The 27,358-nt window shown below is 33.0% G+C and overlaps 1 protein-coding gene across 11 annotated transcripts in view; it reads left to right on the top strand.

Moving 5' to 3' along the window:
• Kdm6a (lysine demethylase 6A) overlaps nt 1–27,358 on the top strand; it is a 109,523-nt gene that overhangs the window by 39,719 nt on the left and 42,446 nt on the right. For all 11 annotated transcript variants that reach the window (XM_029473490.2, XM_029473491.2, XM_021153679.3 and 8 more), the window contains exons 4-10: nt 421–470; nt 9,007–9,065; nt 14,574–14,694; nt 17,225–17,279; nt 20,442–20,476; nt 22,819–22,912; nt 25,947–26,073. In XM_029473490.2, the coding sequence (XP_029329350.1) occupies nt 421–470; nt 9,007–9,065; nt 14,574–14,694; nt 17,225–17,279; nt 20,442–20,476; nt 22,819–22,912; nt 25,947–26,073 (541 nt within the window). The remainder of the gene's footprint in view (nt 1–420; nt 471–9,006; nt 9,066–14,573; nt 14,695–17,224; nt 17,280–20,441; nt 20,477–22,818; nt 22,913–25,946; nt 26,074–27,358) is intronic.

Raw genomic sequence — 27,358 nt, 5'->3', positions numbered from 1 at the left:
TTCTTCTAAAAATCCAGGGTGACTCTAGGTTTAGAACAAAGCTTTTCTGGGCTTCAGAACAGAATGTGAATGATGACAGTTACTGTGCTTTAGTTATTTCTTATCTTTGTGCCTTGAGGAGGTTGGGTTGGGCATGGAGAGGGTAGGTTTGGGAGATGGGTTACATATCACAAATTTTTTAGACATATTCCTGGATGTGTGCTTATAGAGTTAATGGGTGATCCAAAGTAAGAAAGATAGACAAAATGAAGGCAAATATATCAAGCTTTTATCCTGCTTTAGTTATCATATAGATTCAAGTGAGAAATCAGTGCTTATCAGCAAAGGCAAGTGCTTATAAATACCTACTATAGTAATGCTTCTTAAGACTTTCCTAAGGTGTAACATAATTGTGACTTATAATTATTCTCCTTCTTTTAGCATTATCTGCATACCAGAGGTACTACAGTTTACAGTCTGACTACTGGAAGGTTGGTGCACATTTTCATGCTTATTTCTTATTTGTTTTTGTTGGCACATTTATTGTTGGTTATAAAAAATAAAGATTAGAGCTCACTTTTTTTTTAATGTTACTTCTACAAGAAAGAGATTTGAAGACGGAAATCAATATCATTTTGTTATTTTCTATTTAACTACTTTGTATTTTATTAAAAAGAATTAGATTGTTGACATTTTATTGACCAGAGATGATCTGATCGCATGTGAAATAATTGAAAAATCAAACACAGCCAAACTAATAGCTTTCACCTAGCAAGTGCTTGGGTTAATGGTTTGTGTGGTGCTGGGGATTGAACATAGGAACTTATACTTGGTAGACAAGCACCTCACAACTGGGTTACATTTCACCCCTTTGTTTATGTATTTGTTTTCCTTCTAAGAATTTTGAAGTCACTATATATTCCTGATATTTATCATTAGTGTAGCTCTGGCTATCATGGAACTTATTCTGTAGACCAGGCTGGCCTTGAATTCAGAGGTCTTTGCTGCTCTTGCTTCCCCAGTGCTGAGTGAGATTAAAGATGTACACCACCGCCACCTGGCTTGTATTGTCACTTTTACTGATTGATTCCTTTCCTATGCAAAAGCTTTTTAGTTTTATGTAAACCTATTTGCCTTTTCTGGACTTTATTTTCCTGTGCATTATTTCTGAAGTCATTGCCTATACTAATGACATTGATTCTCCTGAGTTTTATTTTTCTTAGTAGCTTCATAGTTTCAGGTCTCAAATTTATGTTTGTTTAATTTTGAGTTAAGTTTTGTACAAGGTTGGAGATAATAGTCCAATTTTAATCTCTTGCATAGTTTACCAGAATCAATGTATTAATGATGTTGCCCTTTCTTCGTTAATATTCTTGGTTCTTTGTAAGTAGTCAGTTGCTTCTTAATTGCATGGCTTTATTCTTAGGATCTCTTACTTTTTGTCTGTGTACATTGCAAATCCTTATCTTCTGAGCATAATTTGAAGTCAGCTAGACCTCACCTTTGTTATTAACTTTCCATATTATTTGGAAGGGGTGGTCTTTTATACTTCCATGAGTTTACATTTTCTGTTTCTATCTCATTGTTATTTTGAAGACATGTCTGCAATACGTAAATCACCTTGGGTAATTTGGACATTTGACATTATTATTGCAGTCCACAAAGATGAAACATCTTTCCATCTTTTGGTGTCATCAGATTCTTTCATCAATGTTTTGTAATTTTCATTGGGAATGTCTTTTATTTGTATAGTTAAATTTCTTCCCAGATATATTTTTTGTAGCTTATCATGAATATAAGATTCTTTTCATTATATCCCCCATACCCCTAATTGGTGTGTAGGGGTGTGGTGTGTGGCATGTATCATGTAGCACACAAATGTCTGCACATCCATGCAGGGGCCAGAGTAAGATGTCAGATGCCTTCCTTATTGCTCCCCAACACTCTTGTGATGGAATCTCTCATTGAACTTGGAGCTTATCATTTCAGCTAGCCTAGCTAGTAAATAAGCTCCTAGGAGCTACTTGTTTCTGCACACTAGTGCTGCAGTTACAAGCAGTTTTGGATATAACTAGCTTTTTACATGGATACTGGGAATTTGAACTCAAGTCTTCATAATTGCACAGCAAATACTCTTACCCACTGAGCCATCTCCCTGACCCCTCACTCTTCCTTAACAGTTTTTGTCATCACTGTGTTAAAATGGCCCTACTTTTTATATGTTGGCATTTTTGCATTACACTGTGTTGTTTTGAACATGTTAGTAATAGCCTTAGAGTACTAAAATGCATTAGTGTTTCATTAAAGAAAAGAAATTAAAGCACTTCCTCTTGAAGTAATTTTACTAAAAGCTAGCCCAGATACAAATTCTCTACTTCTTTCTCCCTCTGTCTTCCAGTGTCTCTTGTTTATATATTATATGAGTCTGAATCTGTTTGCCTTAACATGCTCTCTTGTATGAGATGGGGAGGGAGAGAGATACTGAGATCCGAACAAGGGGGTTTTGCTCTGTATTAAGTGAACAGCTTAGAAAGCATCACATGGAGAAGACATGAGGGATACTTTACAGAACTCTTTAACAGGCTTTTACAGGGAATGAAATATTACTAATTACAATGGTCCCAGATAACAAACAATATTCCTATGCTGCTTCTAACATTTTTGGTGGATATTTGTTTTATAAGGTTGCATATTAACCTATTTGCTGCTTTTTAACAAATGACTACCACAGCACACATACCTACACATGTCTCTTTGGGTCAGGAGCATAGAACAATATAAAGTTTAAAATTGCAGCTATGTGCATTAGCTTAGGTTGTTCAAAGGCATGTAGATCCACATCATTTATAAACAAGTGCAGTTTAACTTCTTCTCCTGCTAATCTTGTTTTGCTTCTTCACTTGACCTGGCTAAAACACTTCTAGTGTTAGGAAATGAGAGTAGGCATGCTTATTTCATTCTAGATTTTTGAGGAACTGCTTTTATTTTGTACGTATTCAGTGTAATACTTTATAATTTGTTTATGACAATAGTTTCTGTGCTCATTTAAATTGTTAACCAGTTTTTCGAGGAGTTTTTGTTAAAAATAAATTAGGTAACATTTTGTCAAAAAAAAATACTAAAATAATATCAACTAATGGTCTGTGGATATGGCTTCAATGGTAGGGTGCTTGCCCAACATGCACAGAGAGCTCTGGTCCTATTCCCAACACAACATAAATGGTACATTTTGGTGCAAGCCTATCACTCTAGAAGATTAGAATTTAAGGTCATCCTTGACCACATAGGAAGTCTGAGGCCAGCCTGGGCTTCATGAGGCCCTATTTAAAGCAAACAAACAATAACTCAAAAAACCGTAATCCTCAAAGGATGAAGAATATATGACCAATGAATATATGAAGTATACTTCTGAGAATGTAAACTAACTGAGGCATTATGCAGGTTCCTAAAGAAAACTGAAAGTAGATCTACCATATGATCAAGCTATACCATTTCTCTGTACTTACCCAAAAGACTTCAAGTCTACATATCACAGAGAATTCTTGGATATTTTTGTTTATTGCAGCACTGTTCTCAGTAGTTATGGAACAAACCTGGGTATCCATCAAGAGATAAATAGATATAGAAAACATAGTATCTATAACTGGAATTATTTTCAGTCATAAGAAATATGAAATTATACTGCTTATATGAAAATGGATACAACTGGAGATAATTGCATTAAGCATATTAAATCAGCCTTCGAAAGACAAATATCTCATATTTTCTTTCATTTGTGGGGCATATGTTATAATTTTGTCAATTTTTCATATTAGCATTTTTGGTTTGCCTGCATTGTCTATGTGAACTATTTTGGGGGAGAATTTATCCTCAGTAATAATTTTATTTGCTTTCCCACAACCATAGCATATAAAACATTTTAAATACACTTCTACAGACAATAGTGTATTTAAAAAACTTAATATTATAGGTGGGTTGTTAGCAACCTGTGCTAGAAACTGAACCTGGTTCTCTATAGGAGAATAGCAAATGGCTCCTAACTTATAAACCATCTTTCCAGCTTTGATGTAAGATTGCTCAATGAATTTATTTACCTTAGTAATACCTTTCTCTATGTGTTAAATATCAACGTATGATGAAGCTTTATCTTTTATTTAGTATAATATAGTTTTAAGGGCCAGCAGGAGGTTGCTACAGTTCATTCTGCTGACCATCACAGTACTCACACCAGCAAACATAAATTACTAAAAGGAAAAATGCAAATGAAAACACCAAAAAACTCCTAGGGAAGTGAAACTTAAAAATATATTCGTTGATGCTGGGTGGTGGTGGTACATGTCTTTAATTCCAGCACTTAGCCTGATGAGCTGCATTTGATCCCCCAAATCTATGTCATGGAAGGAGAGAACCAGCACTAGTAAGATGTCTTCTGACCCTCCACTCCTGTATTGATGTGTATCTATCCCCAACCCACAAATGTTCTCCATACAAATAAATATAATAAAATTTCTTAAAAATTAATTTTAGTGCGAATTCTACATGTAATTACAGCTTAGTTTGAAGTGGTTTTTTCTTCATGCTATATATGAATATTAAATTTGATGAAATTGTAGATTCAGTGGTATGCAAATTGTATAATATAAATTTATTTGTATGAAGACATTAATTTTTATTCTTTTATTGTATTTCTTATTTAGTTTTGTATAAACTTGAGTATTTCCATTCTTTTATGTTTACTATGTTTTTGAAAGTTTGTTAATGTTTCTTTTGGTATGGTTTAGCTTATTAGAAAATAAGCTAACAAACAGAACCATAGTAAATTGAAAGTATTCTGTACTCTGGTCTGTAAAACTTGCATTGTCTTAAAATTCTAATGAATTCAAGACTATCATGCCCATTTATGATGCCCGTTTTGTTTTCTATAGGTTAGTGCTTGTTATTAGGTAGCAATTCTTTTTCCTTTTTCAGCATGGTTCTGTTTGTTACCCCACTTTCTCACCCTGTGGGAAGCAGGGGAAAAGCAGAAATGTATGCTGCATTTGAGAATTACTTTGACGAGTATGTGAATAATTAGAAATAAAAGTTTATATATTATCAACTAAGGTAGGTGATGATGTTTTAAAGCCTTAATTGAAAAATATAGAAGGCTCTGTTGTACTTTATTGTTTTTTACATCAGGTAAAACAAACACCTACCTCTACCTCTGTACATGTATAACTTGCTTTTTTTGAGATGTTTCCTAGGAAGTCTATTTCTATCCATCTCAGATTGGAGGAAAGAGGGCAACTACAGACTAAAGAAAACAATTCCACCCAAGTCCACCATGGTTTAATTGGAAGACTTTCAGGAGCTTGAGTGTGAGGGGTTACTTCAGGAGCATGGGCAACACAGGGCAACTGCACTACCAGAAAGTAGTCTTTCCCTAGCAGTGGTTATTTTTTATGTATTTGTGGGGCTTCCTGAGCCTTGTGAACTTTCCACAGAAGAATGTCAATGGTCCCAGTCTTGAGAAGGTCTTATGCAGATGATCACATATCTGCTGGATATCAGGACCACAATGACTATGCTATGCTTGGAGGACAGGGTTCTAATAGTGGTATATTTGTTGCATTCCATAAACTTAACATTTTATATATCATTTTCATGCAAAGCCCCTGGAGTATATATTGGGGTTCACTCTGTGTAGTACATTCCATTGCCTTAGGAAAATGTGTAGCTAACTGGTCTCTGCCATTATGGTAGCATGTAGTGATGAATTTTCATTGCCTGAAAAATATTTTCATCCTCTAGTCTGTTGATTTATCTTTCCTTCCCTCCCTTAGAAACCAAAGTTATTATTGTCTGGATATATATATATATATATATATATATATATATATGTGTGTGTGTGTGTGTGTGTGTGTGTGTGTATGTATATATATACACACATACATACATACATACACACATTACCCATTCATCTCTTGATGGGCAGCTAGGCTGGTTCCATCTCTTGGCTACTATGAATAGTACAGGAATAAATATAGATGTACAAGTATATTCATGGCAGCAGTTCTCAACCTGTGGATTGTGACTCCTTTGGGGGTTGAACAACCCTTTCACAAGGGTTGCTTAAGACCATCAGAAAACACATACTGACAAAATGATTCAGAACTGTACCAAATTAGTTATAAAGTAGCAACAGATAATTTTACCTTTGGGCTTCACTATAACATGAAGTGTATTAAAGGGTTGCAGCATTAGGAACTGCTCTAAGATATGTTGACTTAGAGTCCTTTGGATATGTATTCAGGGATGGATTTAGTGAATGTCTAGCATCTGCTATATTGGAGGGAATGTAAGAAGTACATATATTTAATTGGTTTTCTTTCTCTTTTTTAAATTTGTTTTGTTTCTTTTTGAGACAAGGTTTTACTGTGTGTTAGTCCTTCTCTCTGGAAACTTGCTGTGTAGACCAGGCTAGCCTTGACATTGACAGTAATCCTCTTGCCTCTGCCTGGCTCACATTCCTCTCTGTGTCATTTTTATTTGTTAAAGTTCAATAAGTACACAAACAGAAAGATGTGAACTCTAGTGGCTGATCTAGTTGAACCCTGTATCTGCTGTGTAGTATTTATCCAACTCCTTGAGCATTTGCTTAGTTTCTCTAAGCCTCAGCTCTCTCCTTTTTTTTTTTTTTATAAATGAAACTGTCTGCCTCATGAGGTTGTCTTATAAAATATTACCATTCTGCACAAAACTTAAGTTCTTATTAAACAGTGCTATCAAGATACATTGTGCTAAGGTCAAATTAAGAGGTTAGAGATATTGCCTCTAATTTGATGTAGATCAATCAGCAAAACTTCACATGGAAGGTAGTAGTATTTAAATGAATTTTTATAGTATATATTTCAATTGCTTCATAGTGTTTTGAGAATGGGAAAATGTTTAAGAGGGAGGGAGGGAGGGAGGGAGGGAGAGAGAGAGAGAGAGAGAGAGAGAGAGAGAGAGAGAGAGAGAGAGAGAGAGAGAGAGAAATATAAAGAAATTGGGAGAATGTAAGATGTGTTCTAGAAGTAGAAATGTACTTCAGTAAACCTTCCCCGCCTACACGCACACACACACACACACACACACACACAGTGAGAGAGAGAGAGAGAGAGAGAGAGAGAGAGTTATTTGTTGTGATTCAGTCTGTATTTCCTTCTTCAGAGAAAGTAGTTGTTTTTCAAGTCTTGACTTTATAGGTAATATATTTCATGACTCAATTTCTCTTGTTTGGGAGTATTTATACCTTTCCCTCCTATGTCATATATTACATGTTTTATTTGAGAGTTGGAGAAATACATTTTAGTTCAGTCAGTTTTGCACAACCTCATCAGTATTGTTCAGATTCTTTCAGAGGATGGAATAGGAAATGAATGATTTTGATTAAAAAACAGTTCTAACTAAATTAAAGAAAATTAAATATCAATTTTCAAAATGGATGTTGAGACCTTCTTAACTCTTCAATTTTGTGAATCCCTTAGTTACATATAATGTTCTCATTTAGAAAATTGGGGTTAATGAGGATATAATGAAAGTAAATTACCACATTATTAGATTTTACAATGTGCTTAAATGTTTTTCAATGTTTTTAGAAGTTACATAGAATTCAAAAGAAAGTACAGCAAAATTCTAGCAAAAATTTTATTATTAAAAAATCATGTGCAAAACATCATAGTCAATGTTTGATAACTATTGTGGCCTATGTGCACTGGTTCCCTTATACCTAGAGCAAGATGACTTGGAGGAATGTTCTACACTGTTGCCAGAGATCCCCAACAAGATTGAGTACCAGTTCCAACAGCCACAATCAGCTCCATAAAGCATCCATTAATGACCTCCCTTCATTTCCTGACCTCTTCACTTTCTTATAAGTGTTTAGCTAGGTAAACTGACCACATAAGCTACTTACTAGCACTGAAACCTTCAGCTAAGTTTATACTACTTGGAAAATACAGCTCTTTAATTTTATGTTTAGTACCACTGAAGGAAAAGCTTAAAATTCAACAAAAATGCATAAGAAAAGTCTACAACGAATTTTACCATTAAAAAAAGAATTATCTGTCAAAACAACATCTACTGAATTATATTTAGGGGTTTAGCCATTAGTGAATATTCCTTCTGTAGTTTCAAAAACAAGGACTACACTTATTATTACTCATTTTATCTTCATCTTACCTACCTCTAAATAGAAACTAGCCTTTAGGTTTTTGTTGTTGTTTTGGTTTCTTTTAGTTTTATGGAGATATGAACTTGTTTTTATTCAAGATAAATTCTTGAATTAGAAGCATTACTCCTTCATCAGCTTCCCATGTACTAGATGACATGTACCACCACACTTGACCATATTGAATTTGTAAAAAGGACAAATGTAGCCGGGTGTGGTGGCGCACGCCTTTAATCCCAGCACTCGGGAGGCAGAGGCAGGAGGATTTCTGAGTTCGAGGCCAGCCTGGTCTACAGAGTGAGTTCCAGGACAGCCAGGGCTACACAGAGAAACCCTGTCTCGAAAAACCAAAAAAAAAAAAAAAGAACAAAGGTTTGAGCGCGCGCACACACACACACACACACACACACATACACATATATATACATATAGATATGTATATATATTATATCTTGGGGAATGAGAGGTGGGAGGTACAGAAAGCATAGGTACACGTGCCAATAGGAAAAAATAAGATAGCATAATCACAGCATTTTCTTTCTTCAGAAAAAAAATACGTCTTTTAAGTTTGCTGATTGAATTCTGCTAGTTTTTTTCTCCCCAGAACATATTAAATAGAAACCAGAATATATCGCCAAGTTGATTGGATTCCATACCATCTGCTTACTCATAACTGTCATTTTGGTGTTTAAAAAATGTATTTTAAATATATTGTAAGACATGATAGGAATTTTAAGAATGTAAAACATTGTTGAGTACTTTATTTTACATCAGCAACATACTATACACTTCATATAAACACGTTCCTTAAAAGTCTCTCTTTCCTTCCTTTATAGAATGCTGCCTTTTTATATGGTCTTGGTTTGGTCTACTTCCATTACAATGCATTTCAGTGGTAAGTTAACATGGCATACATATAGTTAACTTTAATTGGTCCAATAAATAGCTTGTTTTAGTTTCTTTGACTTTTATTTACATTTTTTTGTTTGATTGTATGTGTGTGTTAATATAAAATGTTATTGTAAGTAAACCTTCAGTTTGCAATCATCTGTTGAGTTGATAAGATTCAGAAGTATTGACCCATCTTAAATTATTTAGAATTTTTTTAAAAATTGTTTATGATTTAAGATTTCTAATCAAAGAGAATTAAATAGGGACTATCTATCTATCTTAGAATTTCTCCATTAATTATTGATGACTGGCTCCTAGGTTATTTGAATTGAAGAATGAGTATGATTAAACTGTGTAGTCCTGGCTAGCCCAAAATTTATTAAGAAGATCATGCCAATATGATCAAGGTGATCTTCCTGTTTCTACCTTCACAGTGCTGACTTTATAGACATACATCACCATACCTTCCTTTACATCAATCCACCCTGAATTATATTTGTGTCTTAGTTGGTTTTTTATGCTGTAATAAGATAGGATGACCAAGTCAATTTATAGAAGAGTTTATTGGGGTCTTAATAGTTTCAGAGAGTGCGTCTATTATCATCATAGTGAAGAAAGGAGTAGCACGCAGGCAGGCACAGTAGTAGAGCAGTTGCTAAGAACTTACATCCTGATCAACAGGTGGGAGGCATACTTACAAGGCCTCACCCAACCCTCCCCAACAGTCCTATCAACACCATTCTTTCTTTAGTGGCCATTATATATTTGAAACCAAGGATTTTTAAGTCTATTAATTTTTAAGAAGGATGCTATTTGTGGAATTTTAAAATGTAAATGTAAATATTTAGAACTAGAGAAATAGTCTTAGAGGTGATTTATGTTTTTCTTTTTAATGTTTTAGGTGGAGAAACAAGGATGTGTTATATATTTAGCTTGATATTATGTAATTGTTGGTGTTAGAAGCAAGGTTAATCTCCAAGCATACTTTTTTTTTTTTCTGTTGTACTATGTTTTTAAATTAGTAGGTGCAACTAACTGTTCAACCGTGGCTTGCCTGGAACTCACCAAGTCTATCTGTCTGCCTGCCTCTGCTCCTCTGCCTCTGTGGAGATTAAAGGCATCCAGCCTTTCTTTCCTGTTTGTTTGTTACTTTTTTTTTTTTTTAATGACAAATTATCATGTAATGATACCATGTGTAATGCAGACTCTCTTTAAACTCACAGCAGTCTTCCTGCCTTAGCTTCCCAAGTGGTGACATCACAGGTGCAGACCATCACATAGCATAGGCAGCAGATTTTGTACTTGTAAGGGTTCTCTTTGGCACATTGATAAATCTTTATGATCGATTGGAAATAATGTAGGAAAGGGGGGAAGCAAGGAACTCTACAGTTTAAGAGTGGGTATTTGTTTCTCAGACTAGCCAGGTTTCACATAACTACTTATGACCTTCCTTCTATATTGAAGGTAAGAAAAAAATTAGTACTGAAGTTCAAAGTTATTTAATAAATTTGTGACCATGTTAAGTTTGTTTAATTTTGATTCTTCATTTATGTATGATTTCTACATTATTCATTTTACTTCAGAAATGAGACTGAGTGATAAAAGGATAATACAGGGTTTAACTTTAAATAAGTGCCCTTTGTTTTTGCTCTTGGTCACCACTATTTCTTACATCTCTCTCTGTCCCTCCCTCCCTCCCTCCTCTTTCTTTCTTTCTTTCTTTCTTTCTTTCTTTCTTTCTTTCTTTCTTTCTTTCTTTCTTTCTATGATTTTGTAGAAATCTGTTTAAAGGTCACCATTATTTTAAAGTATATTTAGTGATGTGTGTTTTTGGAATTACTGCTATTGAGGAGTTAGGTTCATATAACTTTTTAAAAGGTAGATTTATTTGTTTGTTTGTTTGTCTGTTTATTTATTTAATGTATGTGAGTGCACTGTCACTTCTCTTCAGACACACCAGAATAGGGCATCAGATCGCATTGCAAATGGTTTTGAGCCACCATGTGGTTGCTGGGAATTGAACTCAGGACCTCTGGAAGAGCAATCAGTGATCTTAACTACTGAGCCATCTCTCCAGCCATATAATTTTTTTTAAACTTATGATTAAATGTAGCAATTCTTAAACCAGAAATTCTATATAAATAATCTGGTGATTAAAAAAAGTTGTCTCTAGACTATCAAAAAAATTAGCAACAGTACTAGACACAGCAATATGTTCCTTTAAAAGTTTTTTCCCAGTGGAGCATTATTCTTTGCCTATTTGAAAAGCATTGCATTGTCAAAGTATTTTATACAGTTTTTAGTAGCCATTCATCATGCTTTAAAATTCTGTCAGGATAAAAATATTTATTAGCGATGTCTAGTCTATACTACAGAGACCATATTCTGCTTCAATGTATTTTTGAGAGAAAGGAATGTAGTAATAACCAAAATTTAAATGTAGTCTTTAGTGGTATTCCTATCCTCCCAGCCCCCCAGTTCTATTTTCCTGAGATGTGGAAACTGAAGTGTCACGTGAAGAAATACAAACTTGGTTAAATAAATGTATTGTATATTAGGTGAGGAGTTTTGATCAATGAAGAGATTAGACTGTAGAGTTCTTCCTTCTTGACAAATAACCCTATCTGTTACCTTTAAGTGATGGTATCGATTGACATCTGCTAATTTGTTGTTTTGCTGATGTTAATGATTTAGAGAGAAAAGAATGATGCAGACTCGAAGAAATTAAAATTTAGAAACTGGGGACAATACATCATAGATAGAAAGTAAAATGATCTTATCACTGTATTTAATACTAAGTAAGAAATAGTTGACACTGAATTTGCATGGTGAGTTTTGACTATAATAGTGGATTTAGAAGAAAGCTAAAACATGAAGATATTCTAGATCAGGAGAATATAGTTTAAAGAAGCAGTGAAGTCAAGAATACCAATATTTGCAGACAGAAAATTTTGAGGTAAGCCATTTCACATTTGAGGTAAGCTGAAGATGAACAGTAACAGCCAACTGAGAGTCTATATTTGTTAAATGTAACAAAGAGATATGATTATTAAGTTATTAGTGTCATACAAACTACCTGTTTGAGGAAGTTAAGTGTAATCCAAAATACAAAATCTTTTAAGGAATTTTTATCGGTAATCTAGTAATGAGTTTCTGAAAGTTGCTTCTATAACATTATAGCACCAAAGGTTGTGTGTGTGTATGTGTGTGTATTTGTGCGTGCTGTGCATGTGTGTGCACATGTGTGTTTGTCCTTGGCACTTTTAGACCTTAAAGGATGAATATACACCAAGCCGAATGTGTTTATAGTGTTTCTGAATCTAGGCTAATTGCCTACTCATAGAGATCATGTTTAAAATAAAGCTATGTTTCTACATATGTAATGTTGTGAATCAAGTGGAAGAGATGTCTGTACTGAAGGCTCGCATCACAAATACTACATTTAGGAGAAAAAACCTAGAATTTTAATTGAGACAAGAAATATTTTTGCAAGTGGTTGTTACTGATATCATGTAATCTTTTTTTTCCTCATAAACTATTTGTTTTACCTTTTTTCTTTCCTAACTTCTGCGATTCCAGTTTTGTTTCATATCTGTGCCTCAGACTTGCCTGGGTTTTTATTGGCACATATGAACATTGCTTAGCAGTTTTTCTGACTCATATTATAAGGACATTATGAAGCATTAGTCTTGATTTTTATATTTTTTTTAGACTGAGTCTCTTGTATCCCAGATTGGCCTTGAGCTCACTGGCTAGGTAGCAAGGGATGACTTTGAATTTCTATTTATCCCTACTTCCTCAGTGCTGAGATTAGTCAACCTTCTCAGGCACCTCTTGTTTGTTCAGTGCCCCTGGGGCTGGAACCTAAGGCTTCACCCATGCTGGGTAAGCACTCCTTCAACTCCCCTACATACATTTCTAGTTCTTGGTCATAATTTTTGCTAGCATACCTTAAAAGGTGTAAATCATAAATATTTATTGCAGCATACTATTGTAAAACAATAAACATTAATACAGCCATCACTTGACTGAAGATGTAAACCTTAGAACTACCTTAGAAGCTTCTGAACATTTTGCATACTGCTCTTTCCGCCGAATTCTCAGTCCTACTTTCTAACCTTGACGCCTCTACCCACATATATACAATCGTCCTCTCATTGAACTTGCATTGATTTTGAAACATTTTTGAATATGAATTTTATCCCTATTTTTTTTCTGTTAGCCCTTTCACCTTTCTCTCGTATTATACATTCCTCAGACCCACTTAAATATCATCCAACACATAAATGCCTATTTCTTAAGGAAGAAAGTCAGTACTGTCATAAGCAGGAATATAGGGCTGATGCTGAACCTATGTTCTTCCTGCCAAATAAACTACCTGGTAGAAGTCTTTAATATTATAAATAAGCACATATATAAGTAGTCATTTTTAGACTAGCCTAAGTATGATCCTTCAAAATAAAACTACTAAAACACATGAAGTATTTTATGGCATAATATTTTGCATAAAGATTAGCTTTTATTTTAGAAAATCTAAGATTCAAAATACTCACTGTTAATGTTTATAATACTAGTGTTAGCTCTTAAAAATCTTTGCAAATAATATATGATATTATATTTGATAGAGGTTTTTAAACAATGGGCTTTAAAAACTACCCAATATGATTTCAGTATACTATTTTTTGTTATTTTACTGTTTGCTGCTATTAAATTACAAATATTTGGAACATTTTTATTTGTAAACAGGGTCTCAGTAGCCCAGGCTGACCCCAATCTCCTTATCTTTCTTCCTTTCTACCTTCTGAGTACTGGATTTACAGCCGTGAATCACCATACTGGGTACTAAGGTTTCAACTCAGGGCTTCTTGCATGCTAAGTAAGCACTCTACTATCTGACTACATCCTCATGCCAGTGCCTTTATAACTTTAAACATTCAAAACATTTGGTCATTGTTTAATATGACTTTTAAGCATTGGGTACACTTCATATGATCAAGTTAGAAACAATAACAGCATAAGAGTCCATTCAGTAAAAGATTTTCTTCCCTAAGTTTGTTCTACTTGAATCAAACTTTTTTCTTCTTTTAAAAATAAATAAATATCCAATGAGAGTTTGAGGGAAAGAGATTGACAGACCAAGGAAAGTTAGCTAAAATAAACTTAGAAATAGATCCACGTGAATGTCTGGATTTCTGTAGAGTTTCCAAGTAAGAATGATCTTTTTCTATATAAATAATGTGATATCACTTTAGAAATGAAAACATGGAAAAACATACTACAAAGTTTTAAAAAGACTTATTTTATGGCATAGACTAGAACATTTGCATTTAATATATAAAATGCTTAAGTGTTCCTTTCAGTTTTTAAGTAACAATTATTTACATTATTATTTCTTTTGTATAAATCTGACATTTAAAAATAGCATTACATAAAACGAGTTTTACTGTACTCCCAAGCAGAAGTGTGTGCATGTGTTAAAAAGTTAAGCTATCTTATGTCTGTATTCTTTCAGGGCTATTAAAGCATTTCAGGAGGTGCTTTATGTTGATCCCAGCTTTTGTCGAGCCAAGGAAATTCATTTACGACTTGGGCTTATGTTCAAAGTGAACACAGACTATGAGTCTAGTTTAAAGGTAGGTTATTGGGTTTTTTCAAGATACAATGTCCTATTTCTGTGATTGTTGTTGCTAAATATTATAGTGCATTGAGAAATGTTGAAACTTAAATTGGCACTTTCAAAGAAAATTTATTTAGATGAAGAGACTATTCATTAATTATGAACTTGAAGAAAAATTGCATTTCAAATACAAAGTAGTTTTGAAAGCGAAAGCCATGTGGTAACCAATTACACCATTAAACTTTTATTTTAAGTTTTGCTGAAATCTGTCAGGAAAGGATATTGGAGCATCTGAGAAATTCTCTGAAAAAGTGATTGGCCACTGTAGAGCTACTTAATGTTGTACGTGTGACCTGGCCATCGAATGCTTTGTTTGTTTGTTTTGTTTTTATTTTTGTTCTTTTAAGTATATGACTATATATATTTATCCACTTCAACTAGCAGGGCATGTCTTGCATTTAAATAATAAAAACAGTATTTACAAGGCACTTGGACTTCTGGTTTGTGTATATAAATATTGTAAGTGAAAGATAGTTTGTTGTTTGTTAAATATCTTCCTTTTTGTGGCCATTCAATATTTCTCCCAATTTTTCATTTTACACTGAGTTGCTTCTACTGTCGTTGCCAATAGTACTAGAATTTTTGTTAAAACTGCACTTCTCTGCATGACAAAAATAAAGAATCTGAAAAGATTATAAGTTCTAGGGACACACTTATGGTTTTATGAAGTTAATGACTATAATGTTTGCTAAGTTTTGTTGCATACTATTATGATTCCTAAGATTGTGATAAGGGAAGAGAAGGGAGATAAAGAATGACTTCACATTGGGCTATAATTTGAAATGTGAACCTTTGTTTTTTCTTACAATGGGTGTTTCTTTCCATGAGTGTTTCTAATTGTTCTAGATTTTTAAAGTAGAAAATTATGCAAACACTGTTTCTTCTCGAACCATTCATGACTTTATAAGGAAACATTCTGATGAGAGTTAGCCACCTAAGAACATTAAGACAAATAGATTGTAAAAAATGTAGACCACAGTAGATGATGGTAAGTACAGTAGAGGAATAGATCCCAGCTTATCTTTCTTTCTTTTTTTTTTTCTTTTCCCCTACCACTGTGCCCATAATATGTATATGTCCTGAGGGCATTAGAGGCTTTCAAATAAATATTTGTCAAGTGGATTAAGCATTTAAGATTTTGTGTTTGTAGTTCTATTATAGTTTAGTCACTTAGAAGTTACTGAAAGCCTTAAAATTTAGGAAAGCTACAAATGGAGAGGCTAGCTTGATTTTTGTATATATCTAGCAGAGGTTTATAATTGCATATATAATAGTTATTGTATTCTTATCAAGTAGTAATTTTCAAATGTTCCTTTTCATATACTGTTAGATAACTGACAGTTTATTATTATTAGTTGAAGGTTCAAATTCACCAAGTTCAGTTTTGTTGCTTACATGTTGAAATACAATACTTAATACTTGGTGATAGTGTTTCTCTTAATGAAAGTTATTAGTACTCTTAGGGCTTACATCTAAAAGTTGCCATCATGAATATCAGTTATTTTTATATAATTTGCTTAGAAATAAGCTTACTAAAGTTGATTAAAATGGTTTGGATTATGACTGTTTATTACTTTCAATGCTAAAGTTTTGTGGCAGCCTGGAAAATTAGATAGTATATATTTATGGGACACTTTTTCAGAACTGTTGAAAGATTTGATTATTTTGTTTATTTATACCAATTCTATAATGCTAATTTACTTTAAATTTTTGTATGCTCAATTTTATTTGCAAAACTTAGGTGTGAGATGTTACCAAATGTTTTGCATTTTAAAACATTTGCGTTAAATGTTGATGTTAACATGAATTTTTTTTTATGATTGCTTGTACTAGGGCAGTATAATACTACTAAACTACTAAGCTTAATTTCTCCTGAGGAATTAAACAAATTGTATACATACATTCTAAAAGGACTGATGAGTTTTATTCTTCATGACCATTCTCATAATGAAACTTTTCCTTTCAAAAGTTTAAGAACCACTCTACGTTAAAGAGTAGCTGGACAGTACAGTTGGTTTTTGACTTAGCATTCTTCAAAAGGATTACACAGTGGATTGGGTGCTTGCCTGGAGAACAGGAGACCCTAGGTTTGATCACCAGAATTATTTCAAAAAATAAATTAATAAAAAATATGCATTATATTAAAATTGCTTTGTAACACTTCCCGATTACTTGAATACTTAAAATCTAAAGCCTTTTCATAACTAAAAAGATACACATGATAATTTGATAATATTGAGTCTTGAAATTTTCTATTCTCACCTGCTTCAAGTAAATAACCCAACGATATGATATAATATATATTATATATATCAATTGAGAGCATTAAATGTACAAAATAATTCTCATTCATTGGTTAGTAAACTCTATTTGTGGAACATAGCTTCAGTATTTTGTCAGATCTGACATACCTGAAAAATATTTTAAGGTCCTTTCATACAACTCTAAATTTTTAATGCATTGACTTTCTTTCCTCTTATTTTCAGCATTTTCAGTTAGCTTTGGTTGACTGTAATCCCTGCACTTTGTCCAATGCTGAAAGTAAGTACTAAATACCTTTTGATACGTGTGTTCAGATCAGTTTGTTACAAACAATAACAACACTTAAAATCCTATTAACAAATTCTGTGTAGTTTTTCTTCTACAGTTATTGAGGATAACTATGGGTTGATATGGCTACTTTACACATAGAATTTAGGAGATTAAATATTATGACTAGTCTGTCTGAAGCAGATATGTATTGAAGTAGGCTAAACAAGGTTGATTTTTTTTTTTAAATAGCTTACTAATTGTAAGAACATGGACTTTTGAGTTGCTTACAGGTCAGGGACAACACGCTGCTAACCAGACAAATTACCATTGGGGAGCGTACGCCCAGATCTCAGCTGCCGCCATTAAGGCATGGAAGGCACTCTCTAGGAAGGGAGAGGCAAGCAGACATTTAACAAAGATTATTCAGGGCACCCAGGAGTCATTCTCAGACTTTGTGGCTAGAATGACAGAAGCGGCAGGGAGAATTTGGGGGGACCCAGAGACAGCTATGCCTTTAATTGAACAGTTGGTCTATGAACAGGCTACGCAGGAATGCAGGGCAGCTATTACACCCAGAAAGAGCAAGGGGTTGCAGGACTGGTTAAAGGTTTGCCATGAACTTGGAGGGCCGCTCACTAATGCCGGTTTGGCAGCCACCATTCTACAAGGGCAGAAGGGATTGCAAATAGCATTTGTCAGTCATTTAGTAGATATGCAAAGGTTTATGTGGGAGCTCACTGATTGTGCTCTGGTGTTAAAATTATTGAAAATACTTAGACTTTATTATAATAGTTTCATATGCCAAATACAAAGTTTGAGGTGACATTTTCCAGTTAATTAAAGAAGAATGCTGTTGTGAAGTATGTTCTGATTCAGTGGTTTTATTTTCTTTTTCTATATAGATTTCTTTTCCTGTCCATTTAATATACTCTAAAGTAACCAATTTGATAATTGAAGAGTGCTTTTTAGAATTTATCAATTTTTTAAAAAAAATAGTTCTTGAAAAATCAAATAAGAGAAACTGACTAACATGAAAATTTCAAGGTGTTCAGTAGATATTGTGTGTCAGGAAGTAACCATTTTGCTATAAATTGTTTGGGTATTCTTTTCCATTAGTTTGTTCTATTTCCTATTCTTCCTTCCTCTTCCCTCTTCTTTCCTTCTTACGGGAAAAGTTGAAAGAGAACAGTTGAAAAATATTGTTGTATTAACCTGAATACAAAAGTTGAAGCATAAAATGTTGGGCTAAAGGGTACAGATTCAGTACCCAGCTACTCTGTCATTCTGACTTAGACAGCAGTATAGAAAAATGTTATTGACAAGTAGTTTTGTTGTATTGAAATGCCTAAGGAAAATTTTAGATTGATTAGTGAAAAGTTGCAGAACTTTCAATATGACATGGATTAACAGCATGGGGAAACTGCAATTGTAGCTCTGTGGTAGAGCGTTGTGCTCCCCCCAAAGAAGTCTAAGGTAAAGTGAGCTTTGACAACCATTTCTGTAGGAAAAATGTTTCTAGCAGTATTTAATAATTTTATAATTTGAAAAACAAGATCATGGTGATTGAGACATTTTGTTATGTAATATAATAGTCTCCTGGTATTAATTTTGCTAATTCTGAAGAAACTTAGTCTCATGTCCTTTTGTGGCAATATTAGTTTATCTCAAATGTAATTTGGTGGTGGAATTTTTTTATTTGTTTTGCTCATTTTAAAGAGGACCTTAAAGAACTTAACTGTATGTTTTTTTTTTAATATATATATATATATATATATATAAAATATAAAGGGCAACATTGGACTTAGTAATTCTTGGAATAATGAGATCCTTTTCATTAGTCCATAAGATTGCCTAGAAGAAACTTATAGAGTAGCAATAGAGCATCAAGTAGTTAATATTTTGTTTTGATTTTCCAATTACAATCACACAATAGTATAGAAAAATGTTATTGGCAAGAAGTTTTAGTATTTTAGAAGGCTCCATGTCTTCTTGCTATAATAGTCTGTCTCTCACATAACAAGGAAATAATACAACTGGAATACTCTGTAAGAACTGCACTGTATTAGGCAGAGAGGAGTAGGTAAAGGCCCTTAAATATCTTCTCTATAACTTAAAACTTTAATTATTGTTTTTGGGTTTTTTATATTCTAAAGATATTTTAATTTTCACTTATGTGATGTTTAACATAGCGTAATATTTTTGAATTAGTATGTTATTTTAGAATTCATTATATGCTTCCTTACCTTGTGTGATGTTGTTACTCTGGTGTTCAGCTAGAGAGAATAAGCATGAAGAATCACCCATAGAAAGGAATAAAATGGTAGCCTTCCAAACCTTGTCCCATGCTGTCAGAGTGATCATTTCAAAAATCTACATTGATAACAAGTCTCTCTTAAAACTTGGTTATAGCTTTGGACCTTGTGGTTTATTTTTTTTTTTTAACAAATATACACAAGTTATATTTATGTAATTTTGAGAGGCTTTGAGAGTGCTTGAAATCAATTTATAAAATCGAATTCGAAGTAGAGAGATAATAAAACACCAAAAAAAATTTTTTTAAAGAGAAAACGGAAGGGAAAGATGGAGGGGAAAGATAGAGGGACAGAGAAGGAAAAAGACAGCGAGACACACACCAGTTTTTATTCTTGGTTTGCTTTCATACATGGGTGGTAGAATATCAGTAAGGAGGAGCAGTAAAATCCAAAATATTCGTTTTATTAATATTAATGTAACGCATAATATAATACATAAACATAAAAATATAAATCTAATAGCTCTTGTTTTAGTATGTTTTCTGTTAGATATTGACTTTAATACACATTCAACTTAACTTCATTTTGAAATGTAAAATTTTGTAAGATTTCCCTACTTACTTAATGTTGTCATTTTAAACTTTATATAAAGTATATACTCATTTGCCATATCTTTTAACATTAATAATTAATTACACATTTTGTTTGATAATTAACAGTGACTAATATGGTTTATTATCCTATTTGTTCTTTAGTGTGACTGTATATTTTTTATGAAAAGCAAGTGAAAGTTCTCCTATTACTTAAATCTATGTAATATAAGTCATGCTTACATTCTGTAATGTTATTCTTGCCTAATTTGTCCTAAACCTTGCTGTACTATTAGTGACTTGTTTTTGTTTTCTATCATTCTTTATAGTTCAGTTTCACATTGCCCACTTATATGAAACCCAGGTGAGTGTTTTAATTTACCCAAGTGAAAAAGAAATATACAGTATTCACTTACAATCATGCACTAATGAAATTAAGTATATGCAGGAAATTTCATACAATTTTGGCTATTGTTACATACATATACTCATTTAGTCAGAATATTGCTCAATCAGTTGATAGACAAGAAACTTTATATCTAGAGAAGAATCACTTATAACTTGCTTATAAACTTGATTTGGTATTTCTAGTAATTGCATTTACTATTTCTTTTGTGGTGGTGAATGCTTTAATCTCTTGTAGATGCTAATTATAATATATTGTTTTTAAATGATTTTTTTATCAGTCATCGTGTGTGTGTGTGTGTGTGTGTGTGTGTGTGTGTGTCTGCATGAGTTTGTGTACACATGTTTGCAGGTGCCCTTGGATTTATGGGAAGTTGTGATCCACCTGATATGGCGCAGAGAATAGATCCATAGTCCTCTTCAAGAGCAATAGGCACTTAGCCATCTCTCCAAACTTTTATTTATTGTGATTGTTTTGAGAAGGATCTCACAATCCAGTGTGGGTTGCCTTCAGCTTACTATCCTTCCACCTTAGCATCCTCAAGCAAGGATTATAGTTGTTTTGTCAACTGTCTATTCTCACTTGTGATTGGGGCTGGTTTGCTATGTTCAAGGAAGAACTCCCTTGCATTTTTTTGTTTGTATTTCTTTCTTATTACTAAACCTTTAATGAAGTTATCATTGTTTTCTACATGATATGAGGCAAAAACCAACTTTGTGTTTCTTGATATGATGCAAACATTTCTAAGCATGTCACTGTTTTTATATTTCTTGTTTTTGAGTGTATAATAACATTTTTCACAGCGTATTGTCTTTCTTCGATATAAATCTGATTATATTAGTTAAAATAGTTCCTTGTCTCCATTACCTTAGGTTACAACCAGTCATCTTAAAGTGACTTAGCAAAGTCTTTGTAAGCACTCTCTGAATTTTCTGCTCAGTCTTCTAGTATTCTAAGCATTTGAACATTTTTCTCCAAAATATACTATCTATATACAACATGGTATATTTTCTGTTTCTGTCTTTGGTCTTCTTGCTACTTTGTAGCCCCAACCATTTCCAGTATGTGTTAGATGATCAACAATATCTTTTTGGTTGAAGGAATTAGGTTGAGTATGTGAGCCCTTATCCTACTTAACTATTGCATATTTAATTTTTGTAGACTAGATAAGATTAATGTCTTAGAATTTAGTTGAGTTCATGAACAGAAGTTCAGTTAATAAGTACTGATAATCTTAATGTGCAGTTGTCTAAAATGATCCCTCCTGATGTATATTTCATTTGATGCTTAGAATGAGTCAATAGATGGATTAGACATTACCTTTTATATTTAATTTGTAGATGTCAGATAATAGGGTACATGATTTGCCCCTGTGGCTCATATAGCCAGTTTTGTATTTGTCCCTACAGGGTTTTATGGTTTATTTGATTCAGACAGTTAAATAGTAGTAGTAAGAAGAATAAAAGCCACTGCAACCTATTGTTCTATGAAATGTAATTTAAAGGCAGTGTTTGCAAGCTTTCCACTTTTTGACTTTGAAGGTGTATTAAACCTTATTACTTTTGTGATAATAGCTTTTGGTCATGTTAAAACTTTGCAGACAAAATTTGCCTATGGAATTTGAAAATACTGTAAGCATTGAATACTATAATTATGGCAGTCTTAATAAATTTAAATTTATAGATGTTATAAATATTTTGTGATCTTTCATATTCTGGAAAGATTATGTATATAACAGGATTTTACTTTTTGTTGTTCTTTTTTGTTTGTTTGTTTGTTTTTTCGAGACAGGGTTTCTCTGTATAGCCCTGGCTGTCCTGGAACTCACTTTGTAGACCAGGCTGGCCTCGAAGGGATTTTACTTTTTAATCTGTGATTTTTATTATAGTGTTTTTGGGGTGTTTTATATTATTAAGTTTCTTGGGCACTTGCTAAGCAGGCAGACTATACTCTTGGATGGAGAGTACTCTGCTGTTATTAATATTAAAATTGAGGTGATTTACATTATTAAATGAGTTGAGATGATTTTAGCTATTGGGAGTTGGCAAATAATTAAAAGGTCATATTTTAATGATAGATTGTTATCGTGGGTGTTATTACTAGTATTACTTACATTGGAAATTTGAACCTGTCTGGTGTTAAAAAGAAACATCAGTAATAGAATCAGCACTTTCTTACTTTAAGTTAGTTTTTTGTTTTTTTAGTGTATCAAAGCATAATAAATATTATATAATTCTTAATATTGTAATGATTTTTGTATTTGTTTTCTTTTTCTCTAAATTTCTTTTTTTGCTCTTTAGAGGAAGTATCATTCTGCAAAAGAAGCTTATGAGCAACTTTTGCAGACAGAAAACCTTTCTGCACAAGTAAAAGCAACTGTTTTACAACAATTAGGTATGTAATAAAATGATGTCTTATGTGTCCTTCTGTATATTTTTCATAGTTGGTAAAAAATAATCTGAACCCTCTGCTAAGTATTTCCCATCTTAGTCTCTATATTCTAATTCTTGTCCTTTTAAATTCTGAAAATTCTTCTTAACCATTGGGTGAGAAAGCATGAGAATTCCTTTGTACGAGGTTCATTTGTAATTTATGTCCAGTGAAATTAACTAATTTGCCTACAGTCAATTAGTGGTTTATGAGCTTCCTTTCACGGCTTCATCAGTATTAATCACTAAAATATTTGTCTTAAAATTACTCAAACTCTAGCACACTATAGGTTTTATAAGCACACAGTGCTATTTAGTGTTAAATGTGAAGCTATGTAACCATTTAGGTTTTCTGATTACTATCTTGAAAAGAGAGCCAAGAAACCCTTCAATATTTAATTTTGTTACTTAATTATTGAATCTTTTCCCCCCTATATTTTGTATTTGATTTCTTTCATTTGTTTTGGTTTCAGTCTGGGAAAATTAGTTGTCAGTTTTAAACTAACATTGTATATATGTATTTTTATAATAGTTGTTTAATGTAATTTTGAAGTTAAAGTTCCATTTATTGTGATTGACTATATATAAATAATGACATTACCTGCTGTCTTGTTACTTGTTCTTTGCTATGATAAAACACCACGACCAAGGCAACTTATAAAAAGAAGGATTTGTTTTGGGATTTTGGCTCTACATGGGTAAGAATATATCACAACATGGCAGTAGGCAGGCGCTTGACAGGAACAACTGAAAGCACACTTCTCCAACCATAAAGAGGAGCCAGAAAGTAGAAGAGGAGCAGCAGACAGACACAGGGAGCTTTTGAAACCTCAAAGCCCACTCAAGAGAAATACTTCCTCCAGTGTCACAAACTGGGAACCAAGTATTCTAATGCCTCATTCATACCACCATACTTTCATATAAACCTTTGTTTTTATATGTTAATTTTGTCTATTAGAATTTTATTTGAATTGTCTGTATTTTTAAGAATTACAAGAGTATCAAAATGCCTTTAGTGAACTACAGTGTTTGAGTAATGTGAATTTTTATCATTAAATTTAAACATATTGCTAGTATAGTGAAAAAGTTTTTGCGTTTTAACTTGGAAAAACATGTGTGATGCTTTCAAAGTTATTTGCCTCTCAACTAATGCATGCATATAAATGTTTTCCCGTGCATTTTTAGCTTCATAGAAGAATATATGTATATTTTTCCTATCTACCAATCTAATTACTATCTATCTAATAAACACACACATACACACATATTTTTAAGAAATAGATTGGAATATTGTGGTTTTATTTTGTCTGGTTCATCAATCACCTGACTTTCCACAGTGTTTTGTTAAATTTCAGAATATAAAAGTAAACTCATGACTTTGTGTAATTGTGTCTGCTTCATAGCAACTTGCTTTGTATTTCTGGACCAGTTCCTATTAGAGGCCATTTCTTTAGATCTTGGTTTCAAAAAAACACACACACACAAAAAAACAACTTATGGGGGTAGGGGACACTATGCACTTGCAGTCACACAGATGCTGTGACAGACCTGTGGCTAACAAAAAGTCACCTACACCTTTCAGGCATTCATTCTTGTTTTCTCTCAGGGATTGAATTTATGTATTCAGGTTTGTACAACAAACACTTTTGACTGGTGAGACATGTCTTTCCCCACACCGCCCCCCTCCCCAGCCAATCTTGTTCTTACTAGTAATAGGAGGAGGTGGGAAGTGTAGTTTGATTTTTTTTTTTTTTTTTTTTTTTTTTTTTTTTGTCGTTGTTTTTAATTTTGGTAAAACTTGGTACCTGAATTCCTTGGGTATATACCAAATGTCAAAAGCCAAGTGTCTTAATGTAGACTGTGTACAAAGAAGGAAAAGTATAAAACAAAGTTTTATACATTGGAGAGATTTGCAATTGAAACATGATCTACTGGCAAACTTAACCAAATAGATCTTATCCATTTCAAAGATTTAGAATACAATATTTCATGATGTGTTATTGTTCTTAATATTTTTTGCTTCATTAACTACTAACTTGTTTTGCTTTGTTTTTTTCCAATTACATGGTTGTTTTGCTTGCATTTATGTTGGTGTGCCAAGAGCATATCTAGTGCCCTCCAAGGCCAGAAGAGTTGTCTTTAATTGCAGCATTCAGGAGGCAGTAGCAGATAGATCTCTGAGTTTAAGGCCATTCTAGTTTAGGACACCCAAGCCTCCACAAACCAAACAATTTTAAATAGTAGTAAGCATTATATCTCCTGGAATTGGAGATTCAGAAGATTGTAAACCACCATGTGGTACTGGGGATTGAAGGTAGATTTTCTCAAAACCAAACAAACTCACAGCCCAGTGTTCTTAACTAATGAGCCACCTCCATATTCATGTTCTTAGAAAAGTTTATTACTTTTAACATTTGAATAGGTCTTAGTTCTATTTTTCAAAGTTCAGTATTCTAGTCTATATTTTACATACAGTGTGAATATGTTTATCTAAGGAGATGGGATTGTGTCTGTATGTTAACTGAACTATCATTATTTATTCCTTGAAAATAAAAATTGAGTTAATAGAATGTCTTGGAAATTCTTTGCACTTATATTTTATGTGAAACAGTATGTATGATGTTTCTATCTTCTTTGTATAAGAACATGACTGCTAATAGCCAATATAGTCTTGTTACTTATAATTTTGATCAATTATATGTACATTTAAAGTGGATATGTTTGGTTAGTGGTAGATTTTTGGAGTTATCTAGTATTTGTAATCCACTACATGTTAAGTAATTGTTTTTAAACACTTTAATTTCTCTGACACATTGTTCATCTATTTAATATTACCTTCCTATGAAAAAACTTTATTATAAGAATTAATAATTCTAAAATACCAAAATGTATATTCTCAAATATATCAATAATACATTAATGAGAAGGTTATTTTTATTAAATTTTTGCTTCGTGTTCTTAAAAATAGAATTCTTATAATGTATATTAATGTTTTAAAGGTTGGATGCATCACACTGTGGATCTCCTGGGAGATAAGGCCACCAAGGAAAGTTATGCTATTCAGTATCTCCAGAAGTCCTTGGAAGCAGATCCAAATTCTGGCCAGTCCTGGTATTTCCTTGGAAGGTGAGACTTAACCAGATAATTATATTTTGTTATTTATAGTCATAATAGTTAGGAGATTTAATTTCAACCTCAAATGTTACTTTACATTTTTACTTTGAACAGTATTTTTTTTTCTTAATAGATTATAATAAAGATTCCTGAATGGCAAATGATAAAAATAAATTTTAAGTGCAGTAGTTTTCTCATAACCTTACCTTAAGAGAACATTTTCTAGTTTCATGAACCTGAATTGCTATTAGTTTCTTTAAAAGATCCTTTACTATTTTTTGAAAAAAGATATTACTTTTTTCAGCGAATTACTTATATGCTCTTCCTCGTGTAATTTCTAGCATTTGATTAATAGTAGACCTCAAGTCACACTTTAACTTGAAATCTTCTATTTTTTAAGAAAGTGAGTAAGTTATTGTTGAACTGTCTGGAGAGAGACATTGTCAGAATTTTGTTCAGGAGTTATTTGATATACTCTATATATGTATTTGATAAATTGTCCTAATCCATTTTGCCGTTCACCATATAGTGGAAAACTCATTATACTAGGCACCAAAACACTCAAATTTAAGTAAGGCCTTAGTTAGGTTTTGTAGAATTGTGGATGACATACATACATACATACACACACACACACACACACACACACAGAAACACACACATAATCACCCTTTTGATGCTTCAATTTTCTCCTGTACTTTTTCCTCATTTTTACTTTGAGAAGGAAATTTTACAGGGTGTTTTGATCATATTTACCCTCTCTCAACTCCTCACGATCCCCCTACCCCCTTTACTTACCCAGTCATCCCCAATTCTGCTGATTTTACACTCTTCACAAACACCCTACCGTCAGTGATTCCTGAGCTCTGAAAACGGAAGGTATAGCATAAATGCCCCATTTAGGACTGGGTATTTTCATTCTCTTAGTCTTTGACCACTTGAGGGTCTCTGTTAATCATCATCTACTGTAAATAGAAGCTTCTCTAATGAAGGTTGAGAGGTGAGATGTCTATAGTTATAACAATAAGCTATTAAGAATCAGTTTAAAGCTGGGCAGTGGTGGCGCACACCTTAATCCCAGCACTTGGGAGGCAGAGGCAGGCAGATTTCTGAGTTCGAGGCCAGCCTGGTCTACAAAGTGAGTTCCAGGACAGCCAGGGCTATACAGAGAAACCCTGTCTTGAAAAACAAAAAACAAACAAACAAACAAAATCAAAGAATCAGTTTAATACTATGTCCATTTAGTAGAGTAATAGTAATAGGTTCTTTCCTAGGACTATATATAGCCTGTCTAGTC

The sequence above is a fragment of the Mus caroli genome, unplaced genomic scaffold (assembly GCF_978045245.1).
Source record: "Mus caroli unplaced genomic scaffold, Mus_caroli_1 scaffold_5, whole genome shotgun sequence".
In the NCBI taxonomy this organism is placed as follows: domain Eukaryota; kingdom Metazoa; phylum Chordata; class Mammalia; order Rodentia; family Muridae; genus Mus; species Mus caroli.
This window is presented reverse-complemented; position numbering and strand designations above follow the sequence as displayed.